At 54.0% G+C, this 20,577-nt stretch overlaps 1 protein-coding gene across 3 annotated transcripts; it reads right to left on the bottom strand.

Annotated features, from left to right (window-relative positions):
* Positions 1 to 233: 233 nt before the first annotated feature.
* WDR81 (WD repeat domain 81) lies at positions 234 to 15,822 on the bottom strand. Of its 3 annotated transcripts, XM_059147908.1 has the most exons (11): positions 15,717 to 15,733; positions 11,866 to 12,511; positions 6,598 to 6,705; positions 6,154 to 6,344; positions 5,845 to 6,035; positions 5,388 to 5,553; positions 5,132 to 5,297; positions 3,784 to 4,470; positions 2,982 to 3,127; positions 2,521 to 2,700; positions 234 to 1,461 (listed from the first exon to the last, which is right to left on the bottom strand). In XM_059147908.1, the coding sequence occupies exons 2-11, from the start codon at positions 12,392 to 12,394 to the stop codon at positions 1,141 to 1,143; spliced, it is 2,685 nt and encodes an 894-aa protein (XP_059003891.1). In that variant the 5' UTR covers positions 12,395 to 12,511; positions 15,717 to 15,733; the 3' UTR covers positions 234 to 1,140. The 3 variants fall into 3 exon arrangements, with proteins under 3 accessions (XP_059003891.1, XP_059003888.1, XP_059003889.1); XM_059147905.1 differs by having other exon boundaries at positions 11,866 to 15,822; XM_059147906.1 differs by lacking the exons at positions 234 to 1,461; positions 2,521 to 2,700; positions 2,982 to 3,127 and having other exon boundaries at positions 4,020 to 4,470; positions 5,187 to 5,297; positions 11,866 to 15,821.
* Between the last annotated feature and the right edge of the window lie 4,755 nt (positions 15,823 to 20,577).

The following is a 20,577-nucleotide window of genomic DNA, read 5'->3' as shown; positions in this document are numbered from 1 at the left end:
GATCCTCCCAGCAGGAGCGCTGCCTCCTTACCCTCCCCCAAGGCTGAGGGTTCAAGAAACTGGCCTGGGGCTGCATGCACCAGAAGGCCTGTCCCCTGGAGCACCCACGGGCAATGATCAGGCTGTCTCCCACCTTCCTGCCCAGCTTCTCGCCCTCTCCTCAAGGCCCTGGAAGCTGCCCATTTGTAATTCTTCCCCACCCTGATACCACCATCAAGAAAAGTATCCCTCAGTTCCATGGCTCTTCCAAAGGATTTATTGGTCATATTTACATCTATTGCAAATAATGAGGAGGCAGCAGGGACACAGGCTCAGACCTCATCTCTGCTCCCGAATATGTGGGTCCCAGGATGCCTGGGCCTTCCCGTCCCCTGGGAGAGACCTGAGATGCAGAGATCATTCTTGCCCCTTCTCTCAGGGTGTCGGACCATGAGGGTTCTGGGCCCAGGGGCTGCCTCCTCAGTTTCAAGGCACAAACACTGTGGTGAGGGTTGGGCAGGCAAGGCAGGGGGTCACTCCTGGCCAGGCACCAGCTGGCCCAGTCCCTCTTCCCTTCCCTGGTCCTGCCCTCTTTCTTCCCCTACTGGTCCCACACTGGGCAGGGCCCGGCTGAGTGGACACTTAAACCCCAGCCCAAGGCCCTAACTCCTGGACCACGGCCAGCCCTCATTAGAGACTGGAGTCCAAGCACCATCAGTGTCCTGGACTGCAGCAGCTGTCCTGTCCTTGTGAGACTGGGGTACCGAGCTCAGCAAGGTGTGGGGGCATCTTCGGCTGGAGACTGGCTGAGCCGGGGCCCATCTCCGTTCCTCTTCTCAGAGCTTCCCTGTCCTTATGTAGACCCAGAGGGCAGAGCCAGGGAGAAGGGAGGGCAATGCTTTCCCATGCTCTCTCTCTTGCTTCCTGCTGACTAGGGGCAGCAGCTCCCCCAGGCCGTGAAGGAGATCCTTTCTGGCAGCATTGGTGGTTCTGGCAGTTTGGGACCCTGGACTCCTGCCTCCCCAAAGCTTGCAGGCCACATGGCCACTTGGAGTGTGGCGCCTGATGCTTGTGCAGAGGGAGCTGCTGGGAAAACACGGATGAGGAAGGGACTCCTGGGGGGGATGTCTGCCCACCCTCATGGGCCAGCCCTGCCTCAGCCTACGCCAGGAGGCGGATGACCCCATTGTCCGAGCCTAGCAAAAGGTGGCGTTTGGTGGGCAGCAAGGCCAGGCTGGTGAGCGTGCCTCGGAAGTTCTCAGAGCTGAGCTTGGTGGTGGCCTGGGAGGGGGGCTCGAGTAGGGAGCAGACGCCGATCTTGTTGGCCACTGTGCCAGTGACGACCTCGCTGCCATACAGGTCGAAGGTGTGGATGGGGTCAGAGGCAGACTTGTAGTGGTGCGTGGGCTTCTGTTCCAGCTCCTTCCACACGGTCAAGGAGTGGTCGGAGGAGGAGCTGACCAGGACACTGCCCTCCACCGCCTGCTCGGGGAGAAGAGAGCCTGAGCCAGCCAGACCAGAGCCCTCCCATGTGCCCAACGAGTTCCAGGGTCTTCTGTTTACTCGCACAGGATCTCCCAGGAAGACAGAGGGGTCCTGGGCAGGAGACCAGCTGCCTCCTCCACCACATCATTTAAGGGCTGGTTGACGTCACTGTGTTCAGGTGTCTTTAACCTAGTCATCACTGTAACTTGGGCACTCACTCTAGGCATTGTGTGCGGCATGCCATATTACCAAATTTAAGTTTCAGGACAACTCAATGACGTAAATGCTCTTGTTATTCCCATTTTACAGAGAAAGAACCCGAGGCTCAGAGAAGTTAAGTAATCCTCCCAAGGTCAGAGAGCCAGTAAGTAGCACTGCCAGGATTAACACCCAGGCTGACCCCAAAGCTCTCCAAATTCGTCCCTGGAAGGTCTGAACTGAAAGCTACCTGGACCCCTGGGTCCCCTGGGGTCCTGGACACAGCTGGAGCCAGTGTGTCCTTAGCAGTGGCAATGCAGGTCCCCTGGCTGCAGTCAGAACAGGGAGGAAGTGCCAGCTTCCTGGAAATATCCTCCCACAAAGAGCCCTGTTCCTCCCCTGCTCTCCCTCCCCAGGCAGTTCCCTGAAGTCTGTGCCTAAGAATGGGAGGGGGTAGGGGTAGGATCCCCAGGCGGGGATGTCCCTGCCCCCATGAGGGCAGCCCAGCATGGGACATGGACTCTGTTCCGTGGTCTAGGGGCAGTAAACAGCCTCCCAGCTGAGCTTTATTTAACCTGAACTGGGTCACGGACAGGGCCTGACCCCTGATCCTCCAAGCAAGGCAAATATGGACAAGGGTTACTCATTAGAACATCCCCAGGGAGCAGCAGGGTCAGCTCACCCCCTGCTTCCCGCCCCCATAGCCTGCCTCTGGCTCCTAACCCTCTGTGTCCATCAGCCCTGGGGCAGGTAAAAGGGAGATTAACTTAGCTGGAGCCTGTCCTGGGTAGGCCCTAAGAGGACCTAGAACAGGGGCGGGGCTGAGCAGTGAGGAGGGGAAAGGGACCTGTCAGTCACCTTGATCTGCAGGATGTCCCCTTCATGGGCCGGCCAGCCACGCAGAACCAGGCCAGTACGGGTGTCCAGGAGCACCATGAAGCCCGAGGAGAAGCCAGCCACCACGCTACGGCCACTGGGACTGACGGCCAAGGAGCGGACGAGGCCGGGGTTCAGCCCACCGCCGAGGCGGAACTCATGCTGCAGACAGAGGGAGATAAGCTAAAGTGCCACCCCAACCCATTTCTCCGTGAGGTCCTGCTCCCTCCCAAGCCCACACAGTTGAAAGGCCTGATCCTTTATCCCCACCCCCTCTATCAAGCAGAGGGCCCCCCCTCCATCTCAGGTCAGGCCCAACCCCCCCACTCAGGATTTGCTGCTGTGGGTCATTGGTCTAAACGACACTCTGGCCTTCTCTCTTTGGGGTCTCTCCTCCCTGCCGGGCATCCAGGCCCGGGCTCAGGGAACCGGACGGCCCTGACCTGCAGGCCAGGCTTCCTGCAGTCCACGAAGCGCAGGGTGGAGTCAGAGCTGGCCATGGTGATGCTGGTATGGGGGGCAGGCATGACGGCCACAGCGGTCAGGGGCACACGGCTGTCCCATGGCTCCATCATGCGGAGGGTCTTCCCTGGGAAGGAAAGGCACCGTGGATCTGGGGTACCAGGAGCTGACAGAAGCACCCCAACTCTTCCTATCTCCCTGACCTACCCTGGATCTGCTTCTCATATTCCAGAGGACCTCAGAAAATGCTGAAGATGCTTTTTGACTCTCCCACCTTCCTACTTCTGTGGCCAGGCCAGGCTCCGGTTCCCCAGAGCAACCTCTTCTTTTCCCACGGCACCCCCTGATCAAACACTACTTCTCCTCAGTCTACCTCAACACTACCCAATCCCCTCTGCCTTTAAAAACCTTATTAACCTTACTTCTCCTCCCCCATGATGCCAAAATACAATCAAGCAACCATTTGCCAAACTTGTATGACACGCTAGATGTTAAGCCAAACGCCTATGCACATCATCTTCTAACCCTGTTCTGATTCCCATTTTACAGATCAGGAAAATTAATGCTTCCATCAGTAAGGTGACTTACACAAGGTCACCCAGCAAATATGTTGGCAGAACCAATTCAAACTCAGGTCCAACTGCTCCTCTGGGCGGCCTCACTGGGTCACCCCACCCCCTATACCATTACACCCCAACCACCCAACACTGGCTCCTCGAACCCAGAGGCCTGGCAGCGTCCAGGATGGCAGCAAGAGAACAGGTCTCACTTGGACCCACTCACCTGTGAAGGGGTCCCAGATGTGCACGGCCCCGTCGCAGCTCACCACGTACTGCGGGGCCTCGAGCTGGCCCACAAAGAAGACGCTCTTGCGGTGCTGGGTGTAGACGAGGCGCGGAGCCGTCTCACTGGTGCCATCCCCTGAGTTGTAGAGCGGCCAGAGGCGCACCGTGCGGTCCTTACTGCCACTCAGGAAGAAGTCCTCACTGCTCAGGGGTGCCACACACTTGACGGCCCCAGAGTGGCCCGGGAAGCTCTGCAGGCGGATCTGGTGGAAGTGAAAGTGGGCGTCCTGCTGGCTCACGCCAATCTCGTATTGCCAGTAGGCGAGCCAGTTCCCACTCAGCCCGTGGGCGCTCCGGGGCAGCTCCCGCTTCAGCGCGTTGTCCTCCTCGCTGCTGACGCCCCCACTTCCCACCCCTGGGACAGGGCCCAGCAAGCCGGGGCTCTCGGGCTGTGGGTCGTCAGGAATCTGGATGCGATTCCCAACCAGAACGCTCCCAAAGGTCCCTGAGTGGCTGTCATCCCGTGGGCCACCCCCATTCTGGGGGTCCCACTCGGGGCCCGTGTTGGGCACAGCAGGTTCCACGCTGGCCGGGCTGCAACTGCTTGGGCTGATGCTCTCCAGGTACAGCCCTGCCAGTTCCCCAACCAGCTCGTGGTTGGGGACGATCTTCCGGATGATGTCACCTAGATGGGAGGGTAGGAGTAATCCTAAGATCAGGGAAGATGGCAGGCAGCTGCCACCACCCCGCCAAAGCTTGGGAACAGAAGTCAGGGCAGGTGCTGGCTGTGAACTCTCGGCAAGTAACTCTTCATCTCTGAGCCTGTTTCTTCCCTAGGAAGACATGGATTCACTCACATGCACATCCTCTGTATGTGCTGGGGACCATGTGGCACATGGGAAACAGAACAGTGAGAAAGACAGCCAGTGCTCCCCCTCTCAGGACCCAGATTTCAGTGGAGGAACAATAACGTATCTGAACACAAGGCTGTTCTTCCCATTCAAAGAGACAACACACATAACCACGCAGCAGTGCCAGGCCTGCAAGGTATAGTGTGAGGCTACACAGACGGTGGGCTACTTATTCCTCTCAGAAATTCCTAGAGATGTCCGTACATCGGCCCAAGGCCCCTGCCTTCCCCAGGGATACTCTAGACCAGCTCCCATGCCTCCCTGCCGGCTGATGCTCACTCTGTTTATGTGTCACCTTGGGACAGTGAGGTCTGACGCACAACACTGTGCTGAAGACCAGCTACAGGGTCTGGGGGGGCAAGGGGAGCACAGAGCCCTCCCAGGAGAAGAGACAGAGCCACAAAGGCTTTGCAAGGGAATGTGACGGGGCAGTACCCAACAGGCAGGAGAAGGGCACGTAGATTGTGTACGCCATCTCCAAGGTGAACACCTTCTGCAGCTCGTCCAGCAGGCTGGGGTCCACTAGCCGCTGCTGCCCGTCGGAGAAGGCCACCTCCGGCAGCTGGCCCTCGCTGCGGCCCACGGCATCCAGCTTCAGATCCTGGGGGCAGGACAGCCCAGGGCATGTCAGCTAAGTTCACGGCACCTGCCCCGCCCAGTTCAGCCAGGTAAGGGAAGCAAGTCTGCCTACCTGGTGCTGAAGCTCGTGCAGCTGAGAGAAGACTTGAAAAAAGGTGGCCACAGGCTCACTCAGGTGCTGCTGGACCATCTCCTGCCCAATGCGCAGGCATATGAGGGCGATGAGGCTGATGGTTTTCACACACAGGACAGTCCGGGCCTGGGCCCCACTCGGGAACCTGGAAAGAAAGCACACAAGCTCCAGCGCCCCCCTTACACTGACCCCCACTCTGCAGGACTTGCCCAGAATCTACCAAAAAGCCTTCAATGAACAGAGCTCTAAGACTGATTGGCCCAAATGAGATAAGGAAACTGAGGCACAGAGAGGAGTTGCGGCTTGCTCAGGGTCGCACCACTGGATCCAGAACCAGGACTCCTGACACCCAGTCTCACTCCCAAGCTTCCCAGCCCCTCCCAGGCAGCATCCCCAGCTGGGCTACTCCCTGCACAGGGGTGGTGCAGCAGCCTACCCAGTGACGAGAGAAGTGAGGAAGCTGAGCACAGGTAGTAAGACCTCGTGGCTGATTCGGGGCAGGATGTCCATGAGGGTGGTGTCCGAGAGGTACACGATGATCTTCTGGGTCAGGGTCACCGCCGCCAGCAGCCCTGCCTCCTTACGGCTGTTCAGTCGACTGGGGCCTGAGGTGCTACCTGGGGCCACCTAGGGCCACAGAGTAGATGAGGGCCAGGCTGCCCATGGACCCCTGGGACCCCCAGATTGCTCAGGTCTGCCCTCAAGTTCCTCGGCCTCCCCTGAGGCTGCCCCAGCAGTGACTGACCAGATAGCTGATGTAAGGCAGGTACTGGTAGGTGAGGACAGGCTCCCCGTACAGATGAGCGATGTGCAGGAGGCAGCTGAGCACAGGCCCAGACACTATATCGCCCAAGACTGGCCTCTTCTGGTAGATGTTGCCCGCACTCAGTGGGGGGCTCTCCCCGCTGTTCATCGTGAACTGCTGCCGAGTGGGCCCTGCCAAGGAAGAACCAGTAGCCTCGAGCAGCTCATGGCAGGCAGTGGGGAGGTCAGTCTTCCAGGAACTAGGGTAGCCGCTCCCATTCCCTCTAGCCTGGGGCCCACACCATGCCCTACCCGAGGAAGGAAGTAGCTTACAGACAGGGACCTGGCAGGGACGTGGAAGTGGGAAGGATGCCCTACAGGGGGCTGAGGACAGACAGAGGGTCTGAGATGGAGCCCCCTCTCCGGCACCGACTGCAGGTCTTACCAACGTAGCAAGATGTCAGCAAGCGGAGCAGGTTCCGGGCCACATAGCGAGAGGCCACAGTGGGGCCAAGCCTGGCAGACAGCCAGCGGACCATCTTGCAGGCCGTATCTGCAAGGCAGGAGCAGGCCCTGAGCTCATAGATAATGGTGGCTTGCCACTCCTCTCACCCTACCCCCCAGCACCCCTCCTAGACATTCCTGGTGCAAACCTGCCAAGCAGCCTGTGCCCCACACTAGCACCATCTGTTTCACAGTGCCAGAGGGGACCTGTGGCTTTAGGACTGCCCCAGGTGACCCTGGCTCCCAGGCTGCTCCAGAATCCTCCCCTTGGGTACAACTTGCAGGAAGGTCATCCTTTCAGTGAATCTTCTTAAGCTGCTAAATGAGGCCTGGCCAGGCCCTAGCTCCCTCCTACTATGGCCTGTGCTCCCTCTTCTTCCCTCTAGTCTCCTTGTCTAACCAGGCCAGCCTTTCACTGCTTCTCTTTTTTTTTTTTTTTTTAAGATTTTATTTATTTATTTGCCAGAGAGAGAGAGAGAGAGAGAGCTAGCTCACAAGCAGGGAGAGTGGCAGGCAGAGGCAGAGAGAGAAGCAGGCTCCCTGCTGAGCAAGGATCCTGATGAGGGACTCGATCCCAGGACCCTGGGATCATGACCTGAGCCAAAGGCAGTGGCTTAATGGACTGAGCCACCCAGGCATCCCTTTCCACTGCTTCTTTAATGGAGTCACAGAACCTCACACATGCTGATCCCTCTGCCTGGTATGCTCTTCCCACTACAGACCCTACCACTTTTGCCTTGCTCCCTCCTATTCACTGGGCCTCAACTGTCTCTACCTCTTTTTTTCCTCCTAAAGATTTTATTTATTTATTGGAGAGAGAGCACAAGTGGAGGCGGAGGGCAGAGAGAAAGGAAGAAGCAGGCTGCCTGCTGAGCAGGGAACCCAACGTGGGGCTCAATCCCAGGACCCTGGGATCATGACCTAAGCCAAAGGCAGACGCTTAACTGACTGAGCCACCCAGGCATCCTTGACTCTACTTTCATGGAAGCCTCTCTGACCCCTGAAAACTAGATCTAAGCCCTACTTATAGTTCCTTGTAGTACCTAGCCCTGTTCTTTACAGCACTGCTTTACCTAAGGTACCCTCCTCTGCTAGGAGTGAGCTCCAGGAAGGAAGGCCCACACCTATGCCACACGTGAATCTGTTCAATCCACTCCTTGGCGCAGACAAGGTACTCAGAAATGCTGAATGAAAACCAGAGTAAGGGGCGCCTGGGTGGCTCAGTCGTTAAGTGTCTGCTTTCGGCTCAGGTCATGATTCCAGGGTCCTAGGATCAAGCCCCGCATCAGGCACCCTGCTCAGCAGAAGGCCTGCTTCTCCCTCTGCCTGCTGCTCCCCCTACTTGTGTGTGTGCGCTCTCTCTCTCTCTCTCTCTCACTATCAAACAAATAAATAAAATATTTTAAAAAAGGAAAAAAAAACATATGATCATTTTAACAGATGCAGAAAAAGCATTTAACAAAGTACAACACCCATTCATGATAAAAACCCTCAACAGGATTGAGCATCGGGCTCTCTGCTCAGCGGGAGCCTGCTTCCTCTTCTCTCTCTGCCTGCCTCTCTGCCTACTTGTGATCTCTCTCTGTCAAATAAATAAATAAAATCTTTAAAAAAAAAACCCACCCTCAACAAAATAGGTTTAGGGGGAACATACCTCAACACAATAAAAGCCTTATGTGAAAAACCCACAGCAAATATCATCCTCAATGGGGAAAAACTAGGAGTTTTTTCTCTAAAGCCAGGAATAAGACAATGATGTCCAGTCTCACCACTGGAAATTCAAACCACAGCAGTTAGACAACAAAAAGAAATAAAAGGCATCCAAATTGGTAAGGAAGAAATAAAAGAAGAAGTAAAACTTTCACTATTTGTAGGTGAACTGACACCATATACAGAAAACCATAAAGACTCAAAACCAAAAAACTACTGGAACAGATAAATGAATCCAGCAAAGTTACAGGATCCAAAATCAAAGTATAGAAATCGGTTGCACTTCTAATATGCTAATTATAAAGCAACAGAAAATAAAATTAAGAATCACATTTAAAACTGCACCAAAAAAAAAAAAAAAAGTACAATGCTTAGGAATAAATTTAACCGAAGAGATAAAAGACCTATACTTTGAAAAATATAAAACATTGATGAAAGAAATTGAAGACAACACAAAGAAATGGAAAAGCATTCTATGTTCATGGATTAGAAAAATGGATATTGTTAAATGTCTAAACAACCTAAAGCAGTCTACAAATTTAATGCAACCTCTATCAAAATACCAACAGCATTTTTCGCAGAACAAGTACAAACAACCCTAAAATTATTATGGAACCATAAAGGACCCTGAATAGCCAAAGCAATCTTTTTTTTTTAATTTTTTAAAAGATTTTTATTTATTTATTTGACAGAGAGAGGTCACAAGTAGGCAGAGAGGCAGGCAGAGAGAGAGGAAGGGAAGCAGGCTCCCTGCTGAGCAGAGAGCCCGATGCGGGGCTCGGTCCCAGGACCCCGGGATCATGACCTGAGCCGAATAGCCAAAGCAATCTTGAAAAAGAAAAGCAAAGCTGGAGGCATCACAATTCCAGACTTCAAGTTATATTACAAAGCTGTAGCAATCATAACAGTATGATACTGGCACAAAACAGACACACAGATCAATGGAACAAAATAGAAAAACCACAAATAAACCCACAATTATATGGTCAACTGATCTTCAACAAAGGAGGAAAAGACTATACAATGGGAAAAAGACAATCTCTTCAATATATGGCAAAAAATTGGACAGCTACATGCAAAAGACTCATACTGGGGATGCCTGGATGGCTCAGTCAGCTAACTATCCTACTCTTGATTTCAGCTCAGGTCTTGACCTCAGGGTCTTGAGTTCAAGCCCCACACTGGACTCCACCTGGCATGGAGCCTACAAAAATAAAAATAAAAAAAGGAATCAAACTGGCCCACTTCCTTACACCATACACAAAAATAAACTCAATATGGTGAGAAAAAATTAAAAAAAAAAAAAAAAACCACCTCAAAATGGATTAAAGACCTAAATATGAGACCTGAAACCATAAAAATCCCAGAAGAGAGCACAGGCAATAATTTCTCTAACATCAGCAGTAGCAACATCTTTCTAGAAATGTCTCCTGAGGCAAGGGAAATAAAAGCAAAAACAAGGGGCGCCTGGGTGGCTCAGTGGGTTAAAGCCTCTGCCTTTGGCTCAGGTCATGATCTCAGGGTCCTGGGATGGAGACCCACATCGGGCTCTCTGCTCGGCAGGGAGCCTGCTTCCTCCTCTCTCTCTTTGCCTGCCTCTCTGCCTACTTGTAATCTCTCTCTGTCAAATAAATAAATAAAATCTTAAAAAAAAAAAAAAAAGCAAAAATAAACTACTGGGACGACATCAAAATAAAAAGCTTCAGCGCTGCTAAGGAACCAGTCAAAACTAAAGGGCACCCTAAAAAATAGGAGAACGTATCTGCAAATGACATATCTGATAAAGGCTTAGTATTCAAAATATATAAAGAACTGCTACAAGTCAACACCCAAAGCACAAATAATCCAACTAAAAAATGGAGAGAAGACACGAACAGACATTTCCCCAAAATGGCCAACAGACACATGAAAAGATGCTCAGTATCACTCACCATCAGGGAGATGCAAATTAAAACTATAATATCAGGGCGCCTGGGTGGCTCAGTTGGCTCAGCATCTGCCTTCAGCTCAGGTCATGATCCCAGGGTCCTGGGATTGAGCCCTGCATTGGGATCCCTGCAGAGAGGGATTCCCCTTCTCCTCCTTCCCTCCCCCCACTCATTCTCTCTCTCTCTCTCTAGTAAATAAATAAAATCTTTTTTAAAAAGTTAAAAATAGTACTATAGGGTAGTGATCCAATAACTGCACTACTGGTGTTCACCCCCAAAATAGAAAAACACTAAATCAAGGGGATACATGCACCCCTGTTTTTGCAGCATTTACAACAGACAAACTATGGAAGCAGCCCAAGTGTCCACTGATAGATGAATGGATAAAGAAAATGTAGTTTAGTTGTGCCTGGGTGACTCCGTCAGTTAAGTGTCTGCTTTCAGTTCAGGTCATGATCCCGGGGTCCTGAGATTGACTCCTGCATCGGGCTTCTCACTCAGCAGGGAGCCTTCTTCTCCCTCTGTCTGCTGCTCCTCTTGTCTGTGCTCTCTCCCTCTCTGATCCTCACCAAAAAAGTTCTTAAGAAATAAGATGTAGTTTATATATATAAGTGGAATATTATTCAGGCTTAAAAAAGAATCATACCCTGCCACGCCCAACAACATGAATGGACCAAGAGTATAATGCTAAGCAAAAAAAGTCAGAGAGAGGGACCAATCCCATATGATTTCATTCACAGGTGGAATTTAAGAAACAAACAAGAGCATGGGGTGCCTCGGTGGGGCAGTCGGTGAGGGTCCGACTCTTGGTTTCGGCTCAGATCATGATCTCAGGGTCGTGAGACTGAGCCCTGCATTGGGCTCAGTGGTTGGTGCAGTCTGCTTAGTGTGCTCTCTCTCAAATAACTAAATCTTTAAAAAAAAAAAAAAAAAAAAAAAGGCAAAGGAAAAAAAGAGAGAGAAACCAAAAAAAAGACTCTTAACTCTAGAGAACAAACTCCAGAGGGGAAGAGGGGATGGGGTGGAGAAAACAGGTGATGGGGATTAAGGATTACTTGAGTCGTGATGAGCCCAGAGTCTTGCATAGAATTGGTGAAACACTATATTGTACACCTGAAAACTAAGAAAACACTCCAGGTTAAATATACCGGAATTTAAATTTAAAAAAATAAATAAATAAAACAAAACACCCACAGGGCGCCCGGCTGGCTCAGTCAGAAGAACATGGGAGGGCACCTGGGTGGCTCAGTGGGTTAAGCCGCTGCCTTCGGCTCAGGTCATGATCTCAGGGTCCTGGGATCGAGTCCCGCATCGGGCTCTCTGCTCAGCAGGGAGCCTGCTTCCCTCTCTCTCTCTCTCTCTGCCTGCCTCTCCGTCTACTTGTGATTTCTCTCTGTCAAATAAATAAATAAAATCTTTAAAAAAAAAAAAAAAAAGAAGAAGAACATGGGACTCTTGATCTCAGGGTATTGTGTTCGAGTCCCATGCTAGGTGTAAAACTTACTTCGTTCAATAAATAAGTAAGTGACCAGAGGACTGTTTGGCCAATACCTTAAGGCCTGAGAACTCACCGAGGAGGATCTTCTGTTCTTTGCCCTCCGACTGCTCAGTCAGCGGCTCCTCTTCTTCCTCCCCATCTGTCTCGCCACCGCGGGCCACCACCGTATCCAAGGACAGCACAGTGTCAGAGAGAGTGAGTTCAGAGGTCCTGGTGATCTCGTCTTGCTCCCCGTCCCCCTCCTCTTCCTCCAACACCACCACACAGCCTTCATCCTCCTCCTCTTCCTCCTCTGAGCCCTCGCTCTGCTTCAAGTCCTGGCTGCTGTCGCCTGACCTGAGGCTGCTCTTGTCCATGGGAGCACCCCCTTCCTCGGCAGCCCGCTCCTCGCCCAGGGAGGTCTCGCTGGTGCTGCTCTTGTCACTCAGCCGACCCAGGCTCACAGCCTCGGCTTCCTGGGGCTGTGGGGACTCTGTCACATAGAGCCCAGCCTGGAAGTCCTCGGTCTCAGGGAGATAGGCCTGGTCGTGGAAGCTGACACCAGACGTGTAGTCTGGGAGCCCCAGGCCTGAGGAGGCTGCAGGCTCACCATCCATCGGCATCTCCTCCCTGAAAGCACAGGAGCTGGGCCTGGCCCCCGGGAGCTCACTCTCCTCGTCCTCGGGGGCACCCACCAGGCCCTTGCTTTCCTCCTGAGAGGCCTCCACACCAGCCAGCACCTGTAAGACGTGGGGCAGCAGGTGGATGAGAAAGGCCTGCAGGCCCAGCCGCACCATCAGCTGGGCCACAAAGCAGTCCGTGTACAAGTAGAAGCGGCCGTGTAACCTGCAGGGGCTCTCGTAGGCACCGATGAGAGGTTTCAGGAGGTACTTATTAGCATTTCTGGGGCCCAGGGCCTTAGCGACCGGTTCAAAGAGGTACCAGGCTGCGTACACGGCCGTGTGCTCCTCAGACATGAGTGACAGCACGAAGGGCAGCAGGATCTCCAGCCCCTCCGGGGTGATGTCACTCAGCACCGCCCCCAGTTGCTGCCACAGCGCAAACACCAGCTCCCGCCCCTGGGCCTCGTCCTCCACGCGTCTTGCCTGATACAGGAGGATGAACTTGTGTAGCGCTGGGAAGTACGGGGGGAAGGGAACCACAGAGCTGAAGGGGCTGAGGAGCTGGGCCGGGCAGGGAGGGGGCAATCCCTGGGAGACCGGCCTGTACTCAAAGAGTGGGGCTAGTTTGCCCCTCCCTGCCACCGCAGGGCCTTCGGGTCCACTCAGCTGCAGGAGTTTGTCCAGCACGGGCTGCAAAGACACGGGGACCTCCTTGGGGTGACGTAGGCAGAGCCCCCGGACGGCCTCAAAGCGTACCCACAAAGAGGCATCAGGCGGCAGCATTCGGACCCTGGTGGCAAACACCATCTCAGCCAACAGGACCCCCAGCGCCTGCATGTCCCGATGGAGAAGTTCCTGCAGTTGCACGGGTGGTTGGATCTGGGGCTGCTCAGGCACTTCCAGCTGGCTCCCAAGGCCTTTGGTCAGAAAGTTGCCAAGTTTCTCCAGCCCTTCCAGGGCCTGCACAGGATTGAAGCCCTCAGGAAGAAGAATCTTCCCCTCATCCCCTTCCCCAGGGTCTGCACTGGCAGGTTTGTTCCTGCGGCCTGGCCGAGAGGCTGAGGCCACTGAGAAAGACAGGAGGCCTGGTGGGGCTTGACTGGAGACAAAGGAAGAGGAGCCTAGCTGGTCACCGGCTTTCCCCGCTAGGGAGATGGAATCCAGAGCTTCCGTGGCCTGTTCCAACTCATCTTCCCCTGCCCCGGGCCTGTCTCTGGCCCAGCCAGCCTCGCAGGGAGTGCCCTCCAAAACCAGCCTGCCCGCCCCATTCGTAAGCTGTCCTGGTAAGTCCTCCCGGCCGGTGCTCTCCTGGATGGTCTGGAACAACACTCTGGGAATGAGTGGGGGCTCAGAGGCCAGGGCAGGAGCCCCGGCCAGGCGCTGGGGGTGCGGCTGATCGAAGAGCTGTACGACGCCATAGCTGGTCAGGTGGGTGTGGGCATCCACCAGGTGCAGACACACGTTCTTTTCCTTCACAGCTTCCTTGCCCTGCAGTTTGTAGCCAAAGGTGAGGTCGATCCAATGGTGCAGGTCCTGGGACACCTCTCGGCTCTCCAACAGGGCCCGGTGGGCAGACACGAACTCGCGGCTGGAGCCGCACCAGGCTGGCACATCCAGGTCAGGCATGTCCGGGTGGATGGAGGAGAAGATCGAGGGGTCGGCGTAGAACTCAGGGATGCACTCATCAGGTGTCCAGCTCTGCATGCGCTCCATGCTGGCAGGATACTCGTGGGGCTCCCACTGTGCCCGCACGTGTCCACAGAGCACGGAGCGGGGCGTCCGCCGAGCCTTGTACACATAATATGTGATGTCGGAGAGCACGTCTGAGATGTGATGAGGAACGTGAGGTGGCTCCCCGCCCCCCGCGCCACCAGCTACAAATGCCTGCCTCGTCATCTCGTATGTGAAGTCTAGCTGCTTGTCCCCCTTGTTGAGACGGAACTTGGACTTGCGCAGGTCTCGAAAGCGCCCGTGGGGGGTGGTGAAGTCCACCACCCAGGGCAGCACTGGGTGGTAGTTGGGATCGCCCTGCCGTCGACCCGCCAACCTGTTTAGCTGCATGAGGTAGTGGAAGTTGCTGATGCGGCCATGGACCCAATCTAGCACAAGACCCCGAAGTTCCTCCCGGCAGGTGGGACACCTGGGTCCCTCTCCTCCCTCGTCTCCAGGTCTGACACTTGGCCCGTTCTTTGCCACAGGGCTCTTTTCATTCTCATCCTCCTGAGGCCTCTCGTAAGCACTCAGGTCCAGCCGGAGCTCGCTGCAAAGCTTTTCATCTACGGCGATGTGGTGCAAAGTTAGGGCCCCGCAGGCCAGTCCCTGGCGGTGACAGGCATCCATGGCCCTCAGCACACGGAAGAGAATGAAAAGCACCTTGGCTTGGCTGTTGGTCAGCTTGGCAGGGCTGAAGGTGACAACATCGTGCAGGGAGAACTGCACATATGGGTGTACCACGTACAGCATCTCTGGAGACTCGAGCAGAGCCTCAGCTCGCAGAAGACTGGGACAGGCCAGGTTACCCCGAGGGGGACAGGCACCCTCTCTTGTAGATGACGGGCCCTGGGGAAACTCACCCACGGACAGGAAGGAACAACCATAGACCCTCTGCAGAGCCTGTCGGACTAAGTCCAACGCGCGGACAGCTGAAGGGGCAGGGCTGTGACTGTAGGGCTGCCCATAAGTGCGGTAAGCATGGCGCCACAGGTTGCGATAATTCTGCGCAGCCACATCCTGCATGAAGCGAGTGAGGGTCTCGGGACTGCTGGAGCCGTCCTCTGAGGGCAAGCCGCTGCCCAGGGGGTAGGACAGCCGCCGTTTCCGCAGCCCGTGCACCTCCACGCGCGTCCAGCCGTGGGGCAGCTTCTGCACAGAGCGTTGCAGAAGAGTCCTCACTTCCGCCTCGCTCAGGCCCTCTGCCCGGGGACAGGGTCCGGGGGGCAGCCGGCGCTCGCGGAGGCTGGCCAGCCAACGCGCAGGCACTAGGGCCACCACGTGGGTGCCCCCCGGGGCCGGAGCCAGCTGCCGGGCATCGATGTTCAGGTCCCTCTCCACGCTCTGGAGCAGCTCCTCCATATCCGGGCTTGGGGGCGGGGACCAGCCGTGCGTCCCGTGGGTAAGAGGGACTTCCCGCCCCTTGGTCCCCAAAGCCATCCCCTCCCGGCCGCCTGGGGGCAGCGCGGGGCTGAGCCCGGCCACGGCCCTGCCCGCGACGGCTTCCGGGGTGCCAGACCGGGCGGGGAGGGATGGGCGAGGGACCGGGGCTGAGACCAAGGCGGCGGGGGTGGGCCGGGAACAGAGGAGGGGAGTCCGGGGACGCTCTTACCCCTCTGCAAAGTCCTGCGCTCCGGGCGCAGCCGGGCAGGGGCTGCGGGGCGCCGGATTCGGGCTCTGCCGTGACCGGTCAGCTGACGGGGATCACGTGATCACCCCCGCACGGAAACAACCGCACGTGGCTCGGAGGGGCCGGCCGGACCGCGCCTCCCGCCGGCGCCACCGCCTGGCAGACTGCGGTGCCCTCCCTCTCCGCGCTCTTATCTGGTCAGGTGGCGGCTTCGTTTCCTGGGAGTGCAGGGAAGGGGGATGCTGAACGGCCCACGAGATTTCCCCTCCCTTCCCTGTTTCCTCCTGCATGCACCAGAACGCGGATTTGAGGACGATTTTCCCGGGGATTCCAGCCTTTAGCGGGCTGATCCCACGCGCTCCTCTGGTTTTACAGATAAGGAACCGCAGGCTGAGCTGGGGCTTTTGGCATTAGGTACCTTCAGCGCCTCCATGCTACCTACCAAGTGAACCAGCTTTTAGTTTTCCAACACATTTCTTCAATAACATTACATCTGGTCTTTACAACAACCCCTGAAGTAGAAAAAATAGTAATATTGTTTATACTTTACAAGTGGTAACCAAGCTCCACCAGAGAGACTTGCCCAAGTGGCAAAATGGAAACTTGGAACCTGTTTCACTAATTTTCTGCCCTAGAGTCCTCCCTCTGCATCCTTCCCCCGCGCCCCAGCCCTCTTGGGGCTTTCTCTCTCTTTCTTTCAAATTCTGGGGGATCTGAGAGGGAGAGAAGTGTCCCAGGCCCAGATGCTTGTGGTTCTTGGGAGGAACTGTTCCCCCAAGACTTCCCGTTGAAGATCCGCCTCTGAGGTGCCAGAGCCTGCTGCTATGGTCAGAGCCTTGCAGTTGCTACCTTGGCTGGGGGGTGGGGGATGGATGGGGGAATGCAGCATAGGACAAGGAGCAGAAACCAGAGAACTGGCACCAAAACTAGATGACTTCTAGGGGTCTCAGTTGTGACTCATTTGCAGGACAGATAGGCCATTGCAGTAAAACCACTGGCTGGTTTTTTTTGTTGGTGGTTTTTTTTTTTTTTTTTTTTGTCTCTTCTAGAAGGAGATTTTGCCTCATGGAGGAGTTTGGTGTAGAGGTTTGGGGGATCCATAAAGACGCTTAAGAAAAACTAAAGTCCCAATTACAGAGGAAACAAACGGATCAGCAGTGATCTGATTCCATCTGTATCCTCTTTTTTGAAGCAGCAGAAGCCCTGACGTGCTTGGTCACATGACCTGGGGCAGTAAAAACTTAACAACCTTCATTCCTGGAGCACTGACTAGGAGCCAGGCACCCTGCTAAGCCCTTTGCATATCTTGTTTTGTTTAATCCTCACCACAACCCTCTTAAAAAGATATTTTTAGGGACACCTGGGTGGCTCAGTTGGTTGAGCAGCTGCCTTCACCTCGGGTCATGATCCCAGCGTCCTGGGATCGAGTCCCACATCGGGCTCCTTGCATGGCAGGGAGTCTGCTTCTCCCTCTGCCTCTGCCTGTGTTCCCTCTCTCTCTCTCTGACAAAAAAAAAAAAAAAAAAAAAAAAAAAAAAAAAAAAAAGATATTTTTATAACCATTTAGGATGAGGAGGTAACTTGCCCTTAGGTAACTAACTGCCTTAGGTAACTTGCCCAAGGTCACCTAGAAAAGAAGTGGTAGGGCCAAGATTCAAACCCAGACTATCTCATTCTAAAACCAATGCTCACTACACTCCATACAGTATTATTTTTTCACCACGATGTACACCCCCAAATTTGGTTTGAGTACCTGAAAGCAGAGAACGGGTTGTTTTTTTTTTTATTCTTTTTTATTTTTAAGATTTTATTTATTTATTTGACAGATAGAGATCACAAGTAGGCAGAGAGTCAGGCAGAAAGAGAGGAGGAAGCAGTCTCCCGGCTGAGCAGGGAGCCGGATGCGGGACTCGATCCCAGCACCTGGGATCATGACCCGAGCCGAAGGCAAAGGCCCAACCCACTGAGCCACCCAGTCGCCCCCAGAGAACGGGTTTTGATAAAAGGTAGTGCCTGCTGCTAAGGACCTATGAAATTGGGTCCACCTGGTCTGCTCTGGTCCGTTTACCTAGACTGAGCAGGCGCTTTTTCCTCCCGTAAATCGGTGTGTGCTCTGCCCTCTAGTGGTTTCGCTTGCAATCAACAATGACCTTGAGTGTAACTAACTTAAGGATTCTTTTCTTGAATAGGATGGCCTTACAATGCTGGGCACTGGCGCACTAAGATTTCTGGTGGCACTGACACCTTCCCCAATCGGAGGTCTAAAACAGTGGTTTTCAAACTTGATGATGTACTTCAGATTCAGTAGTCTGGGGTGAGACCCAGGAATCTGAATTTTTAAGAAGCACCCCAGTTCATTCTAATGCAGGTCATCTGCAGGCCACATCTTGATGTAATGATCTGTAACAGCTCAATTGTAAATCTGTAACAGCTCCCTGGAATCCCAACCCAAGCACCCTTGGGCTTTGGGGAATCTGGGACCAAATTAGATACTCCCTTTTGCCAACTTCAATATTGAGTTTCCTGGAGGTCATGACTTGGATAGTCGGGGAGGGAAGCTGCAGCTGCCCAGGCAGTTAGCCCATGCTGAGTGAGGTTAGTTCTTGCTGATCTGGCAGGGAGAAAAGTGAAGGAAGCTAACATTTAGTGCAGCAACTGTGGGCCAGATACAGTGCTAGGTGTTTTCAAATAAAATCCTTTTTTAATCCCTACAATAAACCGTGAATTTATTATTCACTCTCTTGCCGATGAGGAAATTGAGGTGCAGAGATGTTGAATATCTTCAAGTTCAGAGCTGGTAAGGGCTGGAATTAGACTGAATTGTCTAATTCAGTAATTCTCAACTGGGGGAGATTGAGGCTACCAGGGATATCTGGTAATGTCCAGAGACACTTGTGGTTGTCCAAACTGCAGGGTAGGGGTGTTGCTAATTTCATCTAGTGGGTCAGGGATGCTGCTAAGTATGCTACAAATGACAGTCCCCACAACAAGAAATTATCTAGCCCAAAATGTCAATAGTGCTGAGGTTGAGAAACCCTGGACTGAAAGCATTTTCTTTCGCCCTATGGGGTGGGAGAGTGAGGGGAGGGAGAGTTAGTAGAACAAAGTGGAGATGGGCCTACCCCAAAGGCCTTGGGAAGGAAGAGGACGGGACTTCCAAGATAAGGATAGTGGATAATGGGGGCAGCTGGTGAGGTTTCTCTTTCTTCCAAGCTTGGCCAAGGCCCTGCTCAGTTTCTCCCAGCCTTGCCAAGTCAGTCCTGGGACTTCACACTAAGTTTGTCCTGGAATAACCCTGACTCCTAGCTCAGGGCTGAGGTAAAATATTTACCTGGGCCTTCTTGGAGGACTTCCCAAAGCCCCTGGTTCCTAGAATCAATGCCTTCCTCCTGCAGCCCACATTAGCACCCTTGCTGTGGAGGGTGAGAGTTTAAATAAAACAAGGGTCAGGTGGCACCTCGGTTAGAAGTGGACTGAATAGGCAAAGTCAAGAGAGTCCCCTTAGGGGGTCCCTGTCTGGGAAGGAACAGGGCAACTAGAGTAGGGAGTAGGGGGCACATGGCCTGGGGAGCAGGTTCTGACCCCAGGAGGCTTGCTTTCCACAGCCATTCCTCTCCTCTAGGTTTGGTTTGCTCCTTCACTTGGACCTTCCCCAACACCCATTCCTGGAGCACCCACACATCCAGCCAGCCACCATTCTAGGCTTCCCTTATACTGGCCTCCTTCTAGACCTGGGAAGGCGGGTCTGAGCTGACCGTGCAGACAGGAAATACTTCTCGTTCCAAGCTCAGAACCTCTGAAGAACTAACCAGCAGACTGTGGGGGCGGGGTGGGGGGGGTGGGAGGTGAGGAGGGAGGGAGGGAGGGAGACAGACAGTCTTGGAGTGAAAGAGTAAAGAACATACAAGCAGATTCCCCATATTTGGGGTTCCATTTCCTTTCTTCCCTCAGGACCGGAGAGGGTTGGGGCGGAGGCGCGGGGGGTGGGTGTGGGGGGATAAGAGGATGGAGGAGGATGTGGTAACAGCTGATTCGTCCCCTGAGGTCACACTTTCCAACAATCAGCTGTTACTGGGGTGGAAGGCAGGAAGTTTCCTTAAAGGCACACTGTTCTGAACGCAGTCAATTCTGGAGCTCCTAGGAACCACAGCAATTACTTGGTGGAGCCGGTGTTTAGTACAGAGAAACTATCTCACACCCGAGATTCATCCTTCCGGCTTAGTTACCCTCACACTCAATTTGGAGGCTATGGAAAAGTCATGAGTCCCTATCGACACGTTTGTCTTTGGAGGCGGGGGCGGGGTGGGGGGTGGGGAAGCGGGTGGGTGATAAATTGCCGCGAGTCCCCGACTTGTCCCTTTAAATAAGCGGTTCTGCAGCTTTTGCCAAGTCATTGGGTTCCTTTTGGTTTTGCCCATTCCCCGCCCCCCTCGGCTCTGATTGGCCCCTGGGGAAGGGCCAGACTCCTCATTGGTCTCTGCCTTTGAAATCCCTTCTAAGTAGGTCTGAGTCAGTGAAAGGCTTCTCGAGGGCGGGACAGAATGGGGTATTAGGCGGAGGATGGGCTTGCTTACCAGTTGATACTTTGGCATGACCCATCCCCTAGTTTCTGACCACAAGTCTTGCTTCTACCCTCAGGTGAAGACTGTACTATGAATCTTTTGTTAGGAGTCTGCTGCTTGAGAGGCTCTGACTACGATTGGGATGAGACATACTCTGCAAGAAAAATCTCCTGGTTAGTAAGAGCCCGCCACAAGGGGAGGACTAGCTCTCTCCAGTGAAAGCTAGCACTAGACGAGGTGGGCAGTTTTCCTTCCCCAAAAGCCCTCAGGAGTCCTCATGC

The sequence above is a fragment of the Mustela lutreola genome, chromosome 15, assembly GCF_030435805.1.
Source record: "Mustela lutreola isolate mMusLut2 chromosome 15, mMusLut2.pri, whole genome shotgun sequence".
NCBI classification, from domain to species: domain Eukaryota; kingdom Metazoa; phylum Chordata; class Mammalia; order Carnivora; family Mustelidae; genus Mustela; species Mustela lutreola.
This window is presented reverse-complemented; position numbering and strand designations above follow the sequence as displayed.